Source organism: Artemia franciscana, chromosome 4 (assembly GCF_032884065.1).
Source record: "Artemia franciscana chromosome 4, ASM3288406v1, whole genome shotgun sequence".
In the NCBI taxonomy this organism is placed as follows: domain Eukaryota; kingdom Metazoa; phylum Arthropoda; class Branchiopoda; order Anostraca; family Artemiidae; genus Artemia; species Artemia franciscana.
In genome coordinates this window covers 51,940,764-51,958,192 of record NC_088866.1, presented here as the reverse complement: position 1 = coordinate 51,958,192, position 17,429 = coordinate 51,940,764, and the positions used below count along the sequence as shown (strand labels likewise).

General features: G+C 34.6%; 1 protein-coding gene across 6 annotated transcripts in view; it reads left to right on the top strand.

The window, feature by feature from the left end:
- LOC136026567 (uncharacterized) overlaps positions 1–17,208 on the top strand; it is a 59,324-nt gene extending 42,116 nt beyond the window's left edge. For 4 of the 6 annotated variants that reach the window (XM_065703265.1, XM_065703260.1, XM_065703261.1 and 1 more), the window contains 2 exons: positions 2,081–2,207; positions 4,130–4,321. In XM_065703265.1, coding sequence (XP_065559337.1) covers positions 2,081–2,207; positions 4,130–4,204 — 202 coding nt within the window. In that variant the 3' untranslated portion in view covers positions 4,205–4,321. Of the gene's footprint in view, positions 1–2,080; positions 2,208–4,129; positions 4,322–14,969; positions 15,097–17,016 lie in introns of those variants that run through there. The other 2 variants (XM_065703263.1, XM_065703264.1) reach the window with 2 other exon arrangements.
- The last annotated feature ends 221 nt before the right edge of the window (positions 17,209–17,429 follow it).

Below are 17,429 nucleotides of genomic sequence, written 5' to 3'. Positions count from 1 at the left end.
AAAACGCGCCAATAAAATAATACTCGGACCCAGTTTCAGCAACTACGAAAGTACCCTTGAGCTTTTGAATTTGCCCACCTTATTTGATCCAGGATATGAGCTAATAATGAAATTTGGGAAATCACTATTAACAAACGAGAAGCACCGATCCATACTTCCACCATCCGCATCAATCAGCAGACATACTAGGCATTGCAACAAACTAGACCCAGTCAAGTGCCTTACGAACAGATTCGCAAACTCCTTTGTACCATATTTCCTAAATGCATTTAACAAGTAAGTTGAAAGTTGTGCCATATTTCGTAAGTGTATCTAATAAGTGACCATTTTGTGATTGTAAAAGTAGCGTAATTTAGAGTTCATTTTTTAATGCTACGATAGCTATTTCATTAAACGAATACGAATAAGTGAAGATGAAAAGGTGACGCTGGGTAACGAAAAGATTGATCAGGTGGATAGCTTCACTTACCTTGGTAAGTTACCTTGGTAGTAAAGACGGTGGAAGCAGTGAAGATGTTAAATGTAGAATAGCCAAGGCTCAAGGGTGTTTTTTCATTGTTGAAAAAAGTTTGGAAGAATAGGAAGATAAGTCTGTGAACCAAGATTAAAATATTGGAAGCCACGGTGATGACAGTGGTCAAATGTTGTTCTGGAATATGGGTGCTCCAAAAAGTGGATGAAAATTGGCTAGATATTTTCCAGAGACATTGCCTACGGATTGTTCTGGGTACCCGACTGAATAACGGTATTTCAAATTGTAGGTTTTACGAAAAGTGCGGTTCAATCCCGCTTTCTAGGGTTATAATAAGAGAAAGGTTGAAATGGCTTGGGCGTGTTCTGCAGATGCAGATTGCCGAAGATTGTCCTTTTCGACTAACCGTCAAGGGCTAAACTAAACGTAAAGCAGATCGTCCGCGGTTAAGGTGGGAGGATGTCATAAAGAAAGGTTTAAGGAAAATTGGAACTTCCTGGGAGGGTATAAAGGGGGAGGCTTTGAATAGATTAGGATGGAGGAGATGCCTTCTTCGCTGTGGCATCTGTTGGCCGCTCTGGGTTGTTGGCAGTAGTAGTAGTTAGTTGAACGAATTTTTCCGACGTCGTGATATATCTAGGTCTCTTTTTTCACCGAAAAATGGACAATTAGCTTATAACAAACAATCTTATTGAACGAACAATAATCACAGGTTAAATGAACCGAATGGTCCAGTGGTATATAAATTATTATTTTAATTTTTCAGCTGCAATGCATAGCATTAAACGCGAAGAGTCTGAGACTCACTTCCCAGGTAACAAACGGAAATATCTTTTTCCAAAGGCTCAGAATCATCTGATTTGTCAACAAAGAAATTGTGTTTTGAAACCTTTCCTATTTATGCTTGAAGCTTTCGACCTTCAGAGGTCTCTAATCTCAGTCAACCGACAATTTATGAAGAATATGAAGGGGGGTGGGAAGGAGAAACAAATTTCCCCAAAATTGTAACTGTTTAGATCGTTTTTCACACCAGCAAATGGTAGTAAGCCGATTTTCAGGAAAAAAAATGTTGAGTCTGTTTTTGAGAAATAAAATTACTGATTTGTATGCAATTATTGGTCATTTAATAGATAGAATTGGTATAAAATTCATTTCAACTTATGAATTCCAGTCTTAAGACAAACTATAACAAAAAAAGAGGAATATACTATGAACATAGAAAACACAAATAACAAAAACGTATAAAATCAAAAATAACCTAGTCTGTCTCATGAGTTGCGTACAACGAAAGACGTTACATTTTGCAACGTCTTTGTAACCCAAAAAGTCTGTATCAACACAAAAAGCCTATATCGAAAACGAAAGACGTAAGAGAGGAATATATAATGCCGCAACTAGCTCATTTCATGATTTTAGAATACGCTCACATAGGGAGCCATGAATGTCTAGGTAGGACGACTCAAGGCTAAAAGCCTATATTAAATAAATTTTAACGGATGTTATGTCTGTTTTTTTCATTAAGTGTTGTTTTATAGTGATTTTTGTTTATATTTTATACATTTTCATATTAATTTTAGTTTCAGTTTTTTCCTTTTGTTATATTTTAAGGAATTTGAAGGTCTCAATAGAAGTCGTTGATAAGCATACTTGGATCTCCCGCTCAGTGTATAAACCAGGGCGGCTGTTGAGCTTGAAACTTAGACTTTTACACCACCTTGGATGGAAAACAATTCTGGTCAGTTCCTCCCCCCCTCTCTCTCTCTCTCTCTCTCTCTCTCTTTTTTTTCAGCTTTGAACAGTAGTACTGTCTTCAGAAGCAAAGCTATAGCTTGCTCTATTTTAAGAGAGGGGCTTATAAAAAAAATGTCAATTATAGGCTGGATTCTATATTTAACTTCAGTTACTGCCTAACTCTACAATGTGTTGGTTAGAGGACTTTAGATGAGACTTTTCAATTAAGGCTAGAGGCGATAGCAAAGGATAGCTGAAAAGAAGAGTAGTACTGAAAACAATCAAAACGCATTGAAGTGATATAAAATATACAAATGACATACCTGTGACTAGCCCAGTATGAAATATTTACTATTTCTCTGTCCATGATGCATTTGATATGTTGGTACCCTGTTCTTGATCATTTAGATTACTACACGTGTATATTTATTCACTAAAATTTAACTATTGATAGTTGACGTGTCTTAACTCTGAATTCAGGCTTCAGGATTTAATATTGAATAGGGACTGTCTTTTTTAAGCTGGGTGATATTTAAAAAGTATTGTGTATAAATACTTGAAACTTAATCAAGAAGAAAATCCCTTTTGAGAGTTTTGAGGACCCCTCCCCCTCAACGCGAACCTCGATTGTTATCTTTGATAACCAGTTGATCCATTATGGTCCCACTGGATAAAATCCTTAGGAAAAAACGTGGTTGACTTTTCCCTCTGTACTAAGGCAGCGCTGGGTTCTATCTACTGTATTGTACCAGTCAACCCTGGTACAATTTATATCTCCAATAAGCAAAACCAAAATACCACATAAAAGAACATCAGCTGCCACAACTAATAACCTGGTAGCAGTGAGAGATGAGAGAAAGAGATGGTTTCACCAAAAGAACAAAATCTTCATTATTTAAAGGACACCTCCCATATTTAAATGGTTAAAATATTCTGTGAATAAACCACCTTGTCTGACCGACTCCCTATGATAGAAAAGTTGGTCAGAGTTGTATTGTTTACGGATCTTCTGGCATGTTAAACCTTTTTTAAGTCTTAAGACTGTTAAGTCTTAGACTTTTTAAGTCTAAGACTCTTAAAACCTGAAGTCTGGTATGTTAAGGCTCCTTAATTTGAGTCAAAACTTAAGTATTGAGTAACTTAAGTCTGTTAAGTTTTAGCATAAGTTTAAGGTTTCTTAGACATTCATGTGTTGCATAGAGTTAACTGTAAAACTCTGCAATAATAGTAACTTTTATACACTACCATACCAGAAGGTAGGGACGTACGGAAGGTGGGGCTACAGGGCTCCCCTCCCCCCACTGAAATCATAAAGCTACCAGAATCTTTAGACACTTGTTACTTGTTATAACACTTGTTATAATAATAAATTTTCTATTATGGCACCACCAAAATCAGCAATATGCTATCAGGGGCTTTTGCCAAAATCTATTATACTGAGTTTTCGATAGCTTACCATTAGTTACCTATTATTTTAATTTCCCCTACTGACAACAAGTTTATCTCGTGTGGTTAAGAGTTAATCATAGTTAACTATCAACAGCAGCCACACTATCAACTTAATATAATCCATATTTTTATTTCTATGTGCCAGTTTATGTTTTAATAAATATTGATTTTTTGCTGGAATATTTAATTTTTTGTAATACAATGTAAGGGGGACAGCGAGCTTGGAAAAGAGACACGAGGGCTTCGTTTAAAAAATACTTCAAAGTTTTATTTAAAGCTCCACAGTTTTATTATTGTTTTGCAGCGTCGCTATTCCAGGAACAATTTTGTATTTCAAGAAATGAAATTTATTTCTATATAAGGTAATTAAAATTTATATAAAATGATTTAAAATTTATTAATATAAGTTGTTTTATTATTTCAATAAATCTTTAAAGTAGTTTTTCCCTATCCTTAGACTCCTTTTTTATTTTTCAGGTCAGTGAACTAGAGGCTCGAACAAGTGACGAAAAAATTTACAATATGCTGAAGGTTCGGCTAAATCAACTATAGTAATTTGATTTATGAGTTTTTTCGTATTTTTTTTTTAAGTTATTGCATCACAAATCGAATATAACAAAAAATGTCGCATATGTGTTTCTCAAACAATATAGTTTTTCTAATTAAAAATTATTTCTGTTTTAGAGTTTAAAGAAGACATTGTTGATAGTGGAATCATCTTGGTCATCGTTGTTAATTTGATAATTGTTAGTTGTTAATTGTTAATTTGACTGACATTGATTGAAACCATTGTTGTTGACTGCTCTATCCTTTCATTTATGAATTTGTGATCAAGTCACCTACTTACTACTAGAAATAGTTAACTCTGTAAATATAACCTTTTTTTATTGAAAGAGGATAAGACTGTTCATCAAAAATTGTGTATAAACCGCCTTTAATCTTCTCAATCATGAGATTTTATTTTCTTGTCAACTGTTTACCTAAATTAGTCAGTCCTTTAAAGTATATTAAATTAAAAATACAAAGTTTTTTAATTGAAAGTAAGAAGCAATATAAAAACTTAAAAAGAACAGAGTTTGTTCCCTATATTAAGGGGGTTTCCTACTCCTCAATACCCCACTCTTTCTGATAAATTTTTAAGCACTATAGTTATTTTAATTAAACGACCCTTGTGTTTCAAGAGTTGTTCTTTAAGAATTTGGAAAAAATTGTTAATTTTAGTACAAAGAATGGGATATTTAGGAGGAGGCAGCCCCCCCCTCATATACGGAATAAGTTCTGTTCGTTTTACGTTTTTATTCTGCTCCTCGACTTTTCTTTGATCTTTCGTCGATGGTGAACAAAATGCCTATCTCAAAATTTCGATCGGACGTCTGTGGGGGAAAAGGACGTGGGTGCGAGGGGGGCTAAATGTCCTCTAATATTCTTAGCCACTTAAAAACGGCACTGAACTTTGGATCTCCGGTCAAATGAGCCCCTTCCCAAACTTCTAGGATCACTGGTCTGATACGATCACCCCTGTGAAAAATAAAGACAAAAAAAAGCAAACACGCATCCGTGATCTTTGTTCTGGGGGAAAAATGCAAAATTCCGTATTTTGGTACATAGGTTCTCCGATATGCTGAATCTGAAAATGTTATTTTCATTAAGATTGCTTGATGTTTTGGGGGTGTTTCCCCCCTTTTTCAAAAATTCGGCAAATTTTCTTAGGGTCCTAACTTTTAATGGGCAACATTAAACTTTACGAATTTTATATATGCTGAATAAATATTGAAATTTGATTCTTTTGATGTATCTATTGTTATCAAGACTCTGTTTCTTAGAGTTTGGTTACTATTGAGCCGCATCGTACCTTACTTGCAGTTCGTTGCCACAAGCTGTTTGATATATGGTTAAAAAAAACGGTAGATGGGACAGCCCTCGTCCTCAGCTACTCTTAAAATGCCCAGAAAAATAATCATAGGAATAATAGGAACAATAATAGTAATATTATTAAGAGATCATTATGACAATGAAATACATACAGTGTGTTGCATCTCAGAAACGGTTTTTCTTTCTACACATTATGAAAAGTAAAATAATGCGAAAAATAATAATTATTAAAAATAAAAATTAAAAAATAATAAAAATATTACTTTATAAGTAATAAAATTCAAGTATTAAAATAATTATGAAAAGTAAGTTCATATTTTCATATGAAAAGAAAATTGCAGAAACTTTGCTATTTATTCAATATTTTCAACTGCGATAAGAAAAAAAAGCTGTAATTAGGGTTGCCATTTGGGGAAAATCTGTAAAAGGTGTTGACCGATATTTTTATGTGGAGGTTATTGTGAAATCATCAAAGGATGATTTTTTTTAAAATAAAAGTGAAGACTGAAATCAAAATAGATAAATTGCAAAATACATAAGAGAACAAACGTTATTATGTTTATTATATTAAGGTTATAGTGAAATTATCAAAGGATGATTTAAAAAAAAATAAAAGGGAAGAGTGAAGTCAAAATACATAAATTACAAAACACAAATACAACATACATAAGAGAACAAACATAAATGCAAAAGGGCGTATAAATGTATAAAATCATCACTTAAATGCAGGAACATAAATTATCATAAAATACATAATTATTATGATGCATAAAAAATGCATAAGGGTCTACCATCCCCGCAATCCCCCTTTATTAAACTGAAGTTTAACTTCTTTGTCTCAAAGCTTCCAAAATGAAAGCTCTAGCACAAGAACCATGTGATAGAAGTTATAAGAAATTTTCTGTGATAAGAAACTTTTCAACAGCATCACCATTATTTGAAGTTCAAATTTTTTCTACCCTCCCACATCCTTTAAATCTCTTTATAACTGCTTTCTGCCCCATTCGTGGACGCCCTACTTTTTGTTTTCCCCCATTTAAAACGAGTGTAATTTTCGGCCAGTTGAAAAAACGAAGGGAAAAGATAAAAACAGATATTTTGATCAGGACCTTTGCCAAGCTTCAGTGCTGAAAAAATTAACCTCTTGAAGTGAATGTTAACAAATCAGAAGACAGACTGAAACCATAATTATAAAAAAACAACAAAAAGAAACAAATGAAGGACTATTTAAAAATTGGATTTGGCAACAATTCAGTTCCGAGTGATAAGCGCAGACCCGATTTGTATTAACACGGCCAAAGAATCTTGGTTTAAAATGAGAAAGAATGTTCGGATTCTTCATGGTCAGATACGTCTTGCGGGGCCCTTCTTGGAACGAAATTAGTTTGAATAATTTTCCTGGATGTAATCAACTCCGTGCTTAGTTATCACCACGACCGTTATAATTTTGTAGATGATCTGTTCATAGTGCTCGCTTACCTAGTCTAATACTCTATCATAACAAAGCAGTTTTAAGACCAGTTATTTGATTAGCTAAAGACCGAATGCTCAAGTCATGACCTTATCACCAACGTAGCCAATTCGAAGATAATTCGTTTCAACCCTCTGAAGTGGAATATAGATATACATCTAGTCCCTTTCCCGATTGTGAACGAAATTAAAATCTTAGGACTAACTTTCACTAGTGACTGTAGATTCAGTTCCCATATTAATTCAACCGTCCACAAGCCTAATTCAAGCCTTCAGACACTTACCAAAATGAGGCGTTTTGGGTATGATACTGAAAGTCTTCGCCATGCCTACATGTGTTATGCTTGCCCGTTGCTCGAGTACGTGTGCTCGGTGAGGGGTCCATCTGCTATCCGCATGGTGCACCTATTGCGTGATATAAAGTCCGTCCAGAAAAGAGCAACAAGGATTATACTCCAAAACCGCGACATGCCCTATGACCAAGGCCCTCACGAAACTGAATGTATCTCCACTTAGGGTCCGGCTTGAACATCTGATTCTGCAATCCGGAAAATCCGTCCTAGCCAAAACGAGCCAACGATCCTAACATACCAAGATACAGCTTTGGCTGGGGAAATTTACAAAAGCACTTTAATATGCTGTTTTATTTATTTTTTTTTTTTTAAATTAGCTTTATTGGTATTATGAACTTGTTATTAGTAAGAAATCAGCTAAAAAAGATGATGGCAAACCTGTAAAATCATCCCATAAAAACCACAAAATCCTTACAAACGGATACAAACAATTGTCGAAAGATCTTCCGTACTAATTATCGCGTAAATATATGAATTTTGAATCCAGCTTTTGAATGAGATAGTTCATTAAATGAATCGTGTATGTGGAAACCTAAGGTATAGAAGAAATAATTTTGTTTCAGTTATTTGGTGTGCACGTATGGATTTAAATCTAATTTAAACAACCTAATTAAATTGTATGCCTTGAGAAGCTATTTCTGTCTTTAAAAACAAACACCTTTCTTATCATCTTGGAAACGCCATATTTTTGTTTAAGAGGGGTAACACCAGATAGAAAACTACCATTGCACTGTTCAATTGAACTTTCAACTAGAGATCAGACGTTATTGAAGACACAATCTACGTAGCCGCGAGGAGTACCAAAAGGAAGTAATAAAACAACCGCCTTTAACGGTTGCCATAAACAAAGTTCACGGACAACAGAAATCCACCACTACGTCAGGGAGGGGTGCACATTGCCTGTGCCCCTCTCCTTGATCCGCCACTGCTTTTATGGTTTATTGAGGAGCTGATGGAGAGATCAAGATAAATTTTGTTGTCAACTGGTTGATGCTGCTGAGACTGAGAGGAATTCTTCTGGTAGAACTTGCTTCCGATTGAAAACTAGAAACCTCAGACTTTCGAGTATTAATTATAAGCCTGCACAAGGGCACCGGCAGAAAATTTTACAGGGGGGGGGGGATGTCCAAAAGCCAAAATATCAGTGGTAGTTGGGTGACAGGGAATATATTTCAGGAATTTTTTTTCATTAGAATAAGTTTATTTTTAAATACTTAGATGAAAAACTCTCAAATAAAAAGAGCAATGAAATTGCATGCAGAACGAGATCAAATACAGTAAATTTTAAACGGCAAGGACTCCTGGCAAAAGGATTCATTTATTTAGCCAATAAAATATTCAATTATTATGCATTTAATCTTAGAAGAAAATTAACTCAAACCAAAATTACAGAAATATTAATTCTTTCCTTAGATTATAGCAGATGTAGACTTGTCTTTATGCAATTTCCGTCGCCTTAGAATAGTTTATTGAATTTACTTCTTTCGTAACAGGACAATTCTCCTTAATTTTAAATCCCTTATGTATTCAGACATGAAAAATAATAGAACAGTGAAAAAAAAATAACTTACAATTCAGCTGTCAAACACTCTTTTATATTGTCATATTCAACTAAATAAAATGAACAGGTTAAAAAAAATATTCGTTACAAGAGAATCTTATCAAATAATTGGTCATAAAAAAAAACTGGAAGTAAAAAGTGACTTAGAAAGAAGTCACTTTTCACCGAAACTAAAAATGGAATATGAGAATTGCTACACCTAAAGTATTGGCTTTTTTATGCTGATTCTAAATACATAAAATTCTTTCAGTTTATTGTTAACCACCCAGAACCAAAAATCTCAAAGAATTTGCCTGATTTTTGAAAAAAGAGGAAAGATCCCCAAATGAGCAAGCGATCTTACTGAAAATCTATTTGTTAGATATATCATATAACAAAACCGTACCAAAGAGGTTTCAAGCTCAAATCTTCAAAACGTGGAATTTCACATTCTTTTTAGAATAAACATCGTCGATGCATGCTTCTTTATTGTTTTTTTCCCAGAGGTGGTTGTATTAAACCGAAAGACCAAGATAATAGGGAGGGAGCTCGTTCAAACACAAATTTAAAGGTCTTTTTTAAGTGACCATACAGATTGGGCCAGGGGGAATTTTTTTTTTATTTAGGGCACCACACTACAACTTTACCCCAAAGAGGACAAATTTGCAATTAATAAAATTCTAAGAAGCTAAATTATTTTGAAGTATCAATATATGTATTTTATGCTTCCCAGTTACAAAAGAAATAATGCCATACGGGGGAAGAACTGGATTCAACCAAGTTGATTCACTTTATTTGTAATGAAATTAGGCTACGTTATGAGATATGTAATTTAAAATCAGGTTAGGTTCATTAAGGAGAATAAACATCTAGGAGAATTAAAATTAAGGAGAATAAACATCTAGACAAATTACGAGACATTTTCTCTATCATCCATTCCCTACGTCCAGATATGTTTATATCTACCTTAAAAAAGCCATGCTTTAGTTCAGGATATTTAATCTATTGATTTAATCTATCACCCAGGGGAAATGAATGTTACCATCAGATTAATCTAAATTAGCCCCGTTACTCTTTACGTCACTCTCTTCACCAATTGCAAAATATTTATAATAAAATCGCTCGTATAAATTCAGACAGTCATATACATTCAGACAGATACTGAGAAGAGAAACCACTTTAAAAACGGTGAAAGATTTCCAGCGCTGCTACGAACAGTGAGGAAAACCCCCCATCGATGTGTAGCTACCCAAGGGAACTATTTTGAAGGGTATGACATTAGTGTTTGAAAGAAATAAAAACATTGTCAAGGAAAAAACTCATTACTTTTCTTCCACACCTCGTACTGGCCTCGGTTTTGATTTTCGTATTGTTTTCTTTCTGATTGTTTAAACTTTTATCTATTTTTTTTATTATTATATTTTGAAGAAATCCGGATATGGTCTTGTATTTTATTTCTAATGTAGCTCATTATTAAAAATCACTGTTTAACCTGTTATTGTTATAGTGCAAGGGATCAAGCTTCGCTCGGGAAAAGAAACGTAGTTTTGTTCAGTCCTTTAATAGTGACGAAGGCCACTCTGCCTTTCGATCACAAACATAAAAAAACAAAACAAGAAGAACAATAGGGAATTCTTTTCATAAGACAGTGGAAATCGAATTTGAGTGAATATTTCGGCCCTAACTCCAAAGGGCCGTCATCAGCAAAAGATAAATATATAGAAGAAAAATTTGCAACATACGACCAATAAAAGTAAAATGAAATTTTTTTAAAACAGTCCCAGCATCCTTGCTTCAGCGATGTTCAACCAGGACTGATAATCAAATTAGGTTTCTACTGTCTTATGAAGAGAATCCGCAATTGTTCTTCCTGTTTTTGATGTTTGTTTAGTCTCTTTCATGAAACAGCTTTATTTCAATTTATTTTATTCGCTGTAGAAAGTAAAACCATTCGGATATTGGACGCCTGGATGTTTGTAATGCCATTCATGTGGGCCACCGTTAGTGATAAGGAAAGAGTTAAAGAGAGATGGGCATAACATTTTGAGAATGTGCTAAACTGAGATAGAATTGCAGGGAAAAGTATAGAGGAAAATGAATGTTTGTGAAAAATGAAAAGATGTGAAGGAATATTTGTTTTGTGGGGAAGAATTAGTGACAGTACTAAAAGGATTATAAAATAATAAGGCTCCGGGTTCTGATAGTTTGGTAAATGAGTTTCTTAAATATGATGGCTCTGAGGTTATAAATAAGTTACTGAAGATTTTGAACATGATCTTTGGAAAATTGGAAGTACCTAGCGATTTTAGGAAAACCCTAATAAAACTACTGTATAAGGAAGGTGATAAGACTGTGTGTGGTAATTATCGAGGCATTAGCCTAGTTTCTGTAGGTAGCAAATTACTTGGGAATATGATACTTTCTAGACTGAGAGATGCTGTAGACAAAGTGATAAGAGAAGGTTATAGAAAGGATAGAGGATGTGTTAACCAAATTTGCACTCTCAAGTTAATAATTTAGAAGTGGTTTTGGTCCTAAGTTTTATAGATTATGATCAAGCGTTCGATTCTGTTGATAAAAGAGATTTAGGAAAGGTTTTATCCTTGTATGGTATACCAGACGAATACATTAAAGAGATTAGTGCTATTTACGAGAATAACACTGCTGCAGTTAAGGTCGGGAATGAGGTTAGCAATTGATTTCGTATTAAATCAGGAGTTAAGCAGGGTTGTGTTCTATCCCCCTTTATATGGATCATTTTGATGCATTTTGTGATAAGGAGCACAAGAAAGGCAATGGTAGAACAGGGAGTCGAATGGGGAGGAAAACTCTCCTGAACTTAGATTATTCTAATGATTTAACCGTCCTAGATGAAAGTTTGAGCAAAATGAATGATCTTTTTGAGATTTTTCGAGTTTATGGTGCAAGAATAAGTTCAAAAACTAATGTTCAGAAGACTAAGTCGCTAAGGCTAGGAATGAGGAATATCCACCCAACCGTAAGTGACGAACAAATGTGTGACATCACTAACAACAGTAGTACAGATGAAATTGTACAGGTGTCGGGAATGACAGTTCACTATGCAATCGAACGGCTTCGTAACAACTGTGCCTTATATCCAAGTGAACTCCAGGTGAAATTACTGAAAGAGTACTCACCTATCTTAGCCAAGCCTATGGCATCAGTGATAAACCAATGTTTCTTAGAACAGTCATTTCCAAAGATGTGGAAAGCTGCGTATGTCCGTGTCATACAGAAAGTCAAGACACCCCAGTCCTGTGACTAACTGAGGCCAATATTGATAACTCCTAACTTAAAAAAAGTAGTTGAGGGTTTTATCTACCGTTCTTTGTTGCAACAAATTGCTCCTGAGACCGATCTGTACCAATATGGTTGCATACGAGGCAGTAGCACGATAATATATCAAGTGCGAATGTATCACTTAATCGTCAAGTTGTTGGACACTTCTAAAGATACCTGCTCTGAGTGGTCAGGACTAACCTGCGACTACCCACAAGGAACGAAATTAGCGCTCTTTTATTTCTTGCCGTCATTAACCCCATCCTTGCAGAATTTGAAGATTGTTTCAAGTTTAGTGATGATTTGTCTGCACTTCTCAAAAATATAGTAGAAAGTGCAGTAGCAAAATAGCAGTCTGACTCGACTTTCTTCACAGACTTTGTCAACCAGTGTAAGCTGAGTAGTCTACAAGTGAATGAACAAAAAAACATGTTAAGATTTAATTGTTTCCTCTGCAACAATCCTAGGTGCAACATTTACAAGTGACTGCTCGTTTAAGCTGCATGTAAACAATATTGTGAACAAAGGTGACCACTCAATCTAGAATTTAAAAAGTATGCGCAGGTTAGGCTTTTCTGATCGTCAGCTCCTGCTGGCGTATACAACCTACATTAGGCCTATCCCAGAGCATCGCTTTTCCGTTTGGGCTCCCCAAACTCTGAATATAGCTTACATGGCAGCTGAACTAGAAGACGTGTTCAAAAACGCGCCAATAAAATAATACTCGGACCCAGTTTCAGCAACTACGAAAGTACCCTTGAGCTTTTGAATTTGCCCACCTTATTCGATCCAGGATATGAGCTAATAATGAAATTTGGGAAATCACTATTAACAAACGAGAAGCACAGATCTAAACTTCTACCTTTCGCTTCAATCAGCAGACATACTAGGCATTGCAACAAACTAGACCCAGTCAAGTGCCTTACGAACAGATTCGCAAACTCCTTTGTACCATATTTCCTAAATGCATTTAACAAGTAAGGTGAAAGTTGTGCCATATTTCGTAAGTGTATCTAATAAGTGACCATTTTGTGATTGTAAAAGTAGCGTAATTTAGAGTTCATTTTTTAATGCTACGATAGCTATTTCATTAAACGAATACGAATAAGTGAAGATGAAAAGGTGACGCTGGGTAACGAAAAGATTGATCAGGTGGATAGCTTCACTTACCTTGGTAAGTTACCTTGGTAGTAAAGACGGTGGAAGCAGTGAAGATGTTAAATGTAGAATAGCCAAGGCTCAAGGGTGTTTTTTCATTGTTGAAAAAAGTTTGGAAGAATAGGAAGATAAGTCTGTGAACCAAGATTAAAATATTGGAAGCCACGGTGATGACAGTGGTCAAATGTTGTTCTGGAATATGGGTGCTCCAAAAAGTGGATGAAAATTGGCTAGATATTTTCCAGAGACATTGCCTACGGATTGTTCTGGGTACCCGACTGAATAACTGTATTTCAAACTGTGGGTTTTACGAAAAGTGCGGTTCAATCCCGCTTTCTAGGGTTATAATAAGAGAAAGGTTGAAATGGCTTGGGCGTGTTCTGCAGATGCAGATTGCCGAAGATTGTCCTTTTCGACTAACCGTCAAGGGCGAAACTAAACGTAAAGCAGATCGTCCGCGGTTAAGGTGGGAGGATGTCATAAAGAAAGGTTTAAGGAAAATTGGAACTTCCTGGGAGGGTATAAAGGGGGAGGCTTTGAATAGATTAGGATGGAGGAGATGCCTTCTTCGCTGTGGCATCTGTTGGCCGCTCTGGGTTGTTGGCAGTAGTAGTAGTTAGTTGAACGAATTTTTCCGACGTCGTGATATATCTAGGTCTCTTTTTTCACCGAAAAATGGACAATTAGCTTATAACAAACAATCTTATTGAACGAACAATAATCACAGGTTAAATGAACCGAATGGTCCAGTGGTATATAAATTATTATTTTAATTTTTCAGCTGCAATGCATAGCATTAAACGCGAAGAGTCTGAGACTCACTTCCCAGGTAACAAACGGAAATATCTTTTTCCAAAGGCTCAGAATCATCTGATTTGTCAACAAAGAAATTGTGTTTTGAAACCTTTCCTATTTATGCTTGAAGCTTTCGACCTTCAGAGGTCTCTTATCTCAGTCAACCGACGATTTATGAAGAATATGAAGGGGGCTGGGAGGGAGAAACAAATTTCCCCAAAGTTGTAACTGTTTAGATCGTTTTTCACACCAGCAAATGGTAGTAAGCCAATTTTCAGGAAAAAAAATGTTGAGTCTGTTTTTGAGAAATAAAATTACTGATTTGTATGCAATTATTGCTCATTTAATAGGTAGAATTGGTATAAAATTCATTTCAACTTTTGAATTCCAGTCTTAAGACAAACTATAACAAAAAAAGAGGAATATACTATGAACATAGAAAACACAAATAACAAAAACGTATAAAATCAAAAATAACCTAGTCTGTCTCATGAGTTGCGTACAACGAAAGACGTTACATTTTGCAACGTCTTTGTAACCCAAAAAGTCTGTATCAACACAAAAAGCCTATATCGAAAACGAAAGACGTAAGAGAGGAATATATAATGCCGCAACTAGCTCATTTCATGATTTTAGAATACGCTCACATAGGGAGCCATGAATGTCTAGGTAGGACGACTCAAGGCTAAAAGCCTATATTAAATAAATTTTAACGGATGTTATGTCTCGTTTTTTTCATTAAGTTTTGTTTTATAGTGATTTTTGTTTATATTTTATACATTTTCATATTAATTTTAGTTTCAGTTTTGTCCTTTTGTTATATTTTAAGGAATTTGAAGGTCTCAATAGAAGTCGTTGATAAGCATACTTGGATCTCCCGCTCAGTGTATAGACCAGGGCGGCTGTTGAGCTTGAAACTTAGACTTTTACACCACCTTGGATGGAAAACAATTCTGGTCAGTTCCTCCCCCCCTCTCTCTCTCTCTCTCTCTCTCTCTTTTTTTTCAGCTTTGAACAGTAGTACTGTCTTCAGAAGCAAAGATATAGCTTGCTCTATTTTAAGAGAGGGGCTTATAAAAAAAATGTCAATTATAGGCTGGATTCTATATTTAGCTTCAGTTACTGCCTAACTCTACAATGTGTTGGTTAGAGGACTTTAGATGAGACTTTTCAATTAAGGCTAGAGGCGATAGCAAAGGATAGCTGAAAAGAAGAGTAGTACTGAAAACAATCAAAACGCATTAAGTGATATAAAATATACTAATGAAATACCTGTGACTAGCCCTATATAAAATATTTACTATTTGTCTGTCCATGATGTATTTGATATGTTGGTACCCTGTTCTTGATCATTTAGATTACTACACGTGCATATTTATTCACTAAAATTTAACTATTGATAGTTGACGTGTCTTAACTCTGAATTCAGGCTTCAGGATTTAATATTGAATAGGGACTGTCTTTTTTAAGCTGGGTGATATTTAAAAAGTATTGTGTATAAATACTTGAAATTTAATCAAGAAGAAAATCCCTTTTGAGAGTTCTGAGGACCCCTCCCCCTCAACGCGAACCTCGATTGTTATCTTTGATAACCAGTTGATCCATTATGGTCCCACTGGATAAAATCCTTAGGAAAAAACGTGGTTGACTTTTCCCTCTGTACTAAGGCAGCGCTGGGTTCTATCTACTGTATTGTACCAGTCAATCCTGGTACAATTTATATCTCCAATAAGAAAAACCAAAATACCACATAAAAGAACATCAGCTGCCACAACTAATAACTTGGTAGCAGTGAGAGATGAGAGAAAGAGATGGTTTCACCAAAAGAACAAAATCTTCATTATTTAAAGGACACCTCCCATATTTAAATGGTTAAAATATTCTGTGAATAAACCACCTTGTCTGACCGACTCCCTATGATAGAAAAGTTGGTCAGAGTTGTATTGTTTACGGATCTTCTGGCATGTTAAACCTTTTTTAAGTCTTAAGACTGTTAAGTCTTAGACTTTTTAAGTCTAAGACTCTTAAAACCTGAAGTCTAGTATGTTAAGGCTCCTTAATTTGAGTCAAAACTTAAGTATTGAGTAACTTAAGTCTGTTAAGTTTTAGCATAAGTTTAAGGTTTCTTAGACATTCATGTGTTGCATAGAGTTAACTGTAAAACTCTGCAATAATAGTAACTTTTATACACTACCATACCAGAAGGTAGGGACGTACGGAAGGTGGGGCTACAGGGCTCCCCTCCCCCCACTGAAATCATAAAGCTACTAGAATCTTTAGACACTTGTTACTTGTTATAACACTTGTTATAATAATAAATTTTCTATTATGGCACCACCAAAATCAGCAATATGCTATCAGGGGCCTTTGGCAAAATCTATTATACTGAGTTTTCGATAGCTTACCATTAGTTACCTATTATTTTAATTTCCCCTACTGACAACAAGTTTATCTCGTGTGGTTAAGAGTTAATCATAGTTAACTATCAACAGCAGCCACACTATCAACTTAATATAATCCATATTTTTATTTCTATGTGCCAGTTTATGTTTTAATAAATATTGATTTTTTGCTGGAATATTTAATTTTTTCTAATACAATGTAAGGGGGACAGCGAGCTTGGAAAAGAGACACGAGGGCTTCGTTTAAAAAATACTTCAAAGTTTTATTTAAAGCTCCACAGTTTTATTATTGTTTTGCAGCGTCAATATTCCAGGAACACATTTTGTATTTCAAGAAATGAAATTATTTCTGTATAAGGTAATTCAAATTTATATAAAATGATTTAAAATTTATTAATATTAGTTGTTTTATTTATTTCAATAAATCTTTAAAGTAGTTTTTCCTTATCCTTAGACTCCTTTTTTATTTTTCAGGTCAGTGAACTAGAGGCTCGAACAAGTGACGAAAAAATTTACAATATGCTGAAGGTTCGGCTAAATCAACTATAGTAATTTGATTTATGAGTTTTTTCGTATTTTTTTTTTAAGTTATTGCATCACAAATCGAATATAACAAAAAATGTCGCATATGTGTTTCTCAAACAATATAGTTTTTCTAATTAAAAATTATTTCTGTTTTAGAGTTTAAAGAAGACATTGTTGATAGTGGAATCATCTTGGTCATCGTTGTTAATTTGATAATTGTTAGTTGTTAATTGTTAATTTGACTGACATTGATTGAAACCATTGTTGTTGACTGCTCTATCCTTTCATTTATGAATTTGTGATCAAGTCACCTACTTACTACTAGAAATAGTTAACTCTGTAAATATAACCTTTTTTTATTG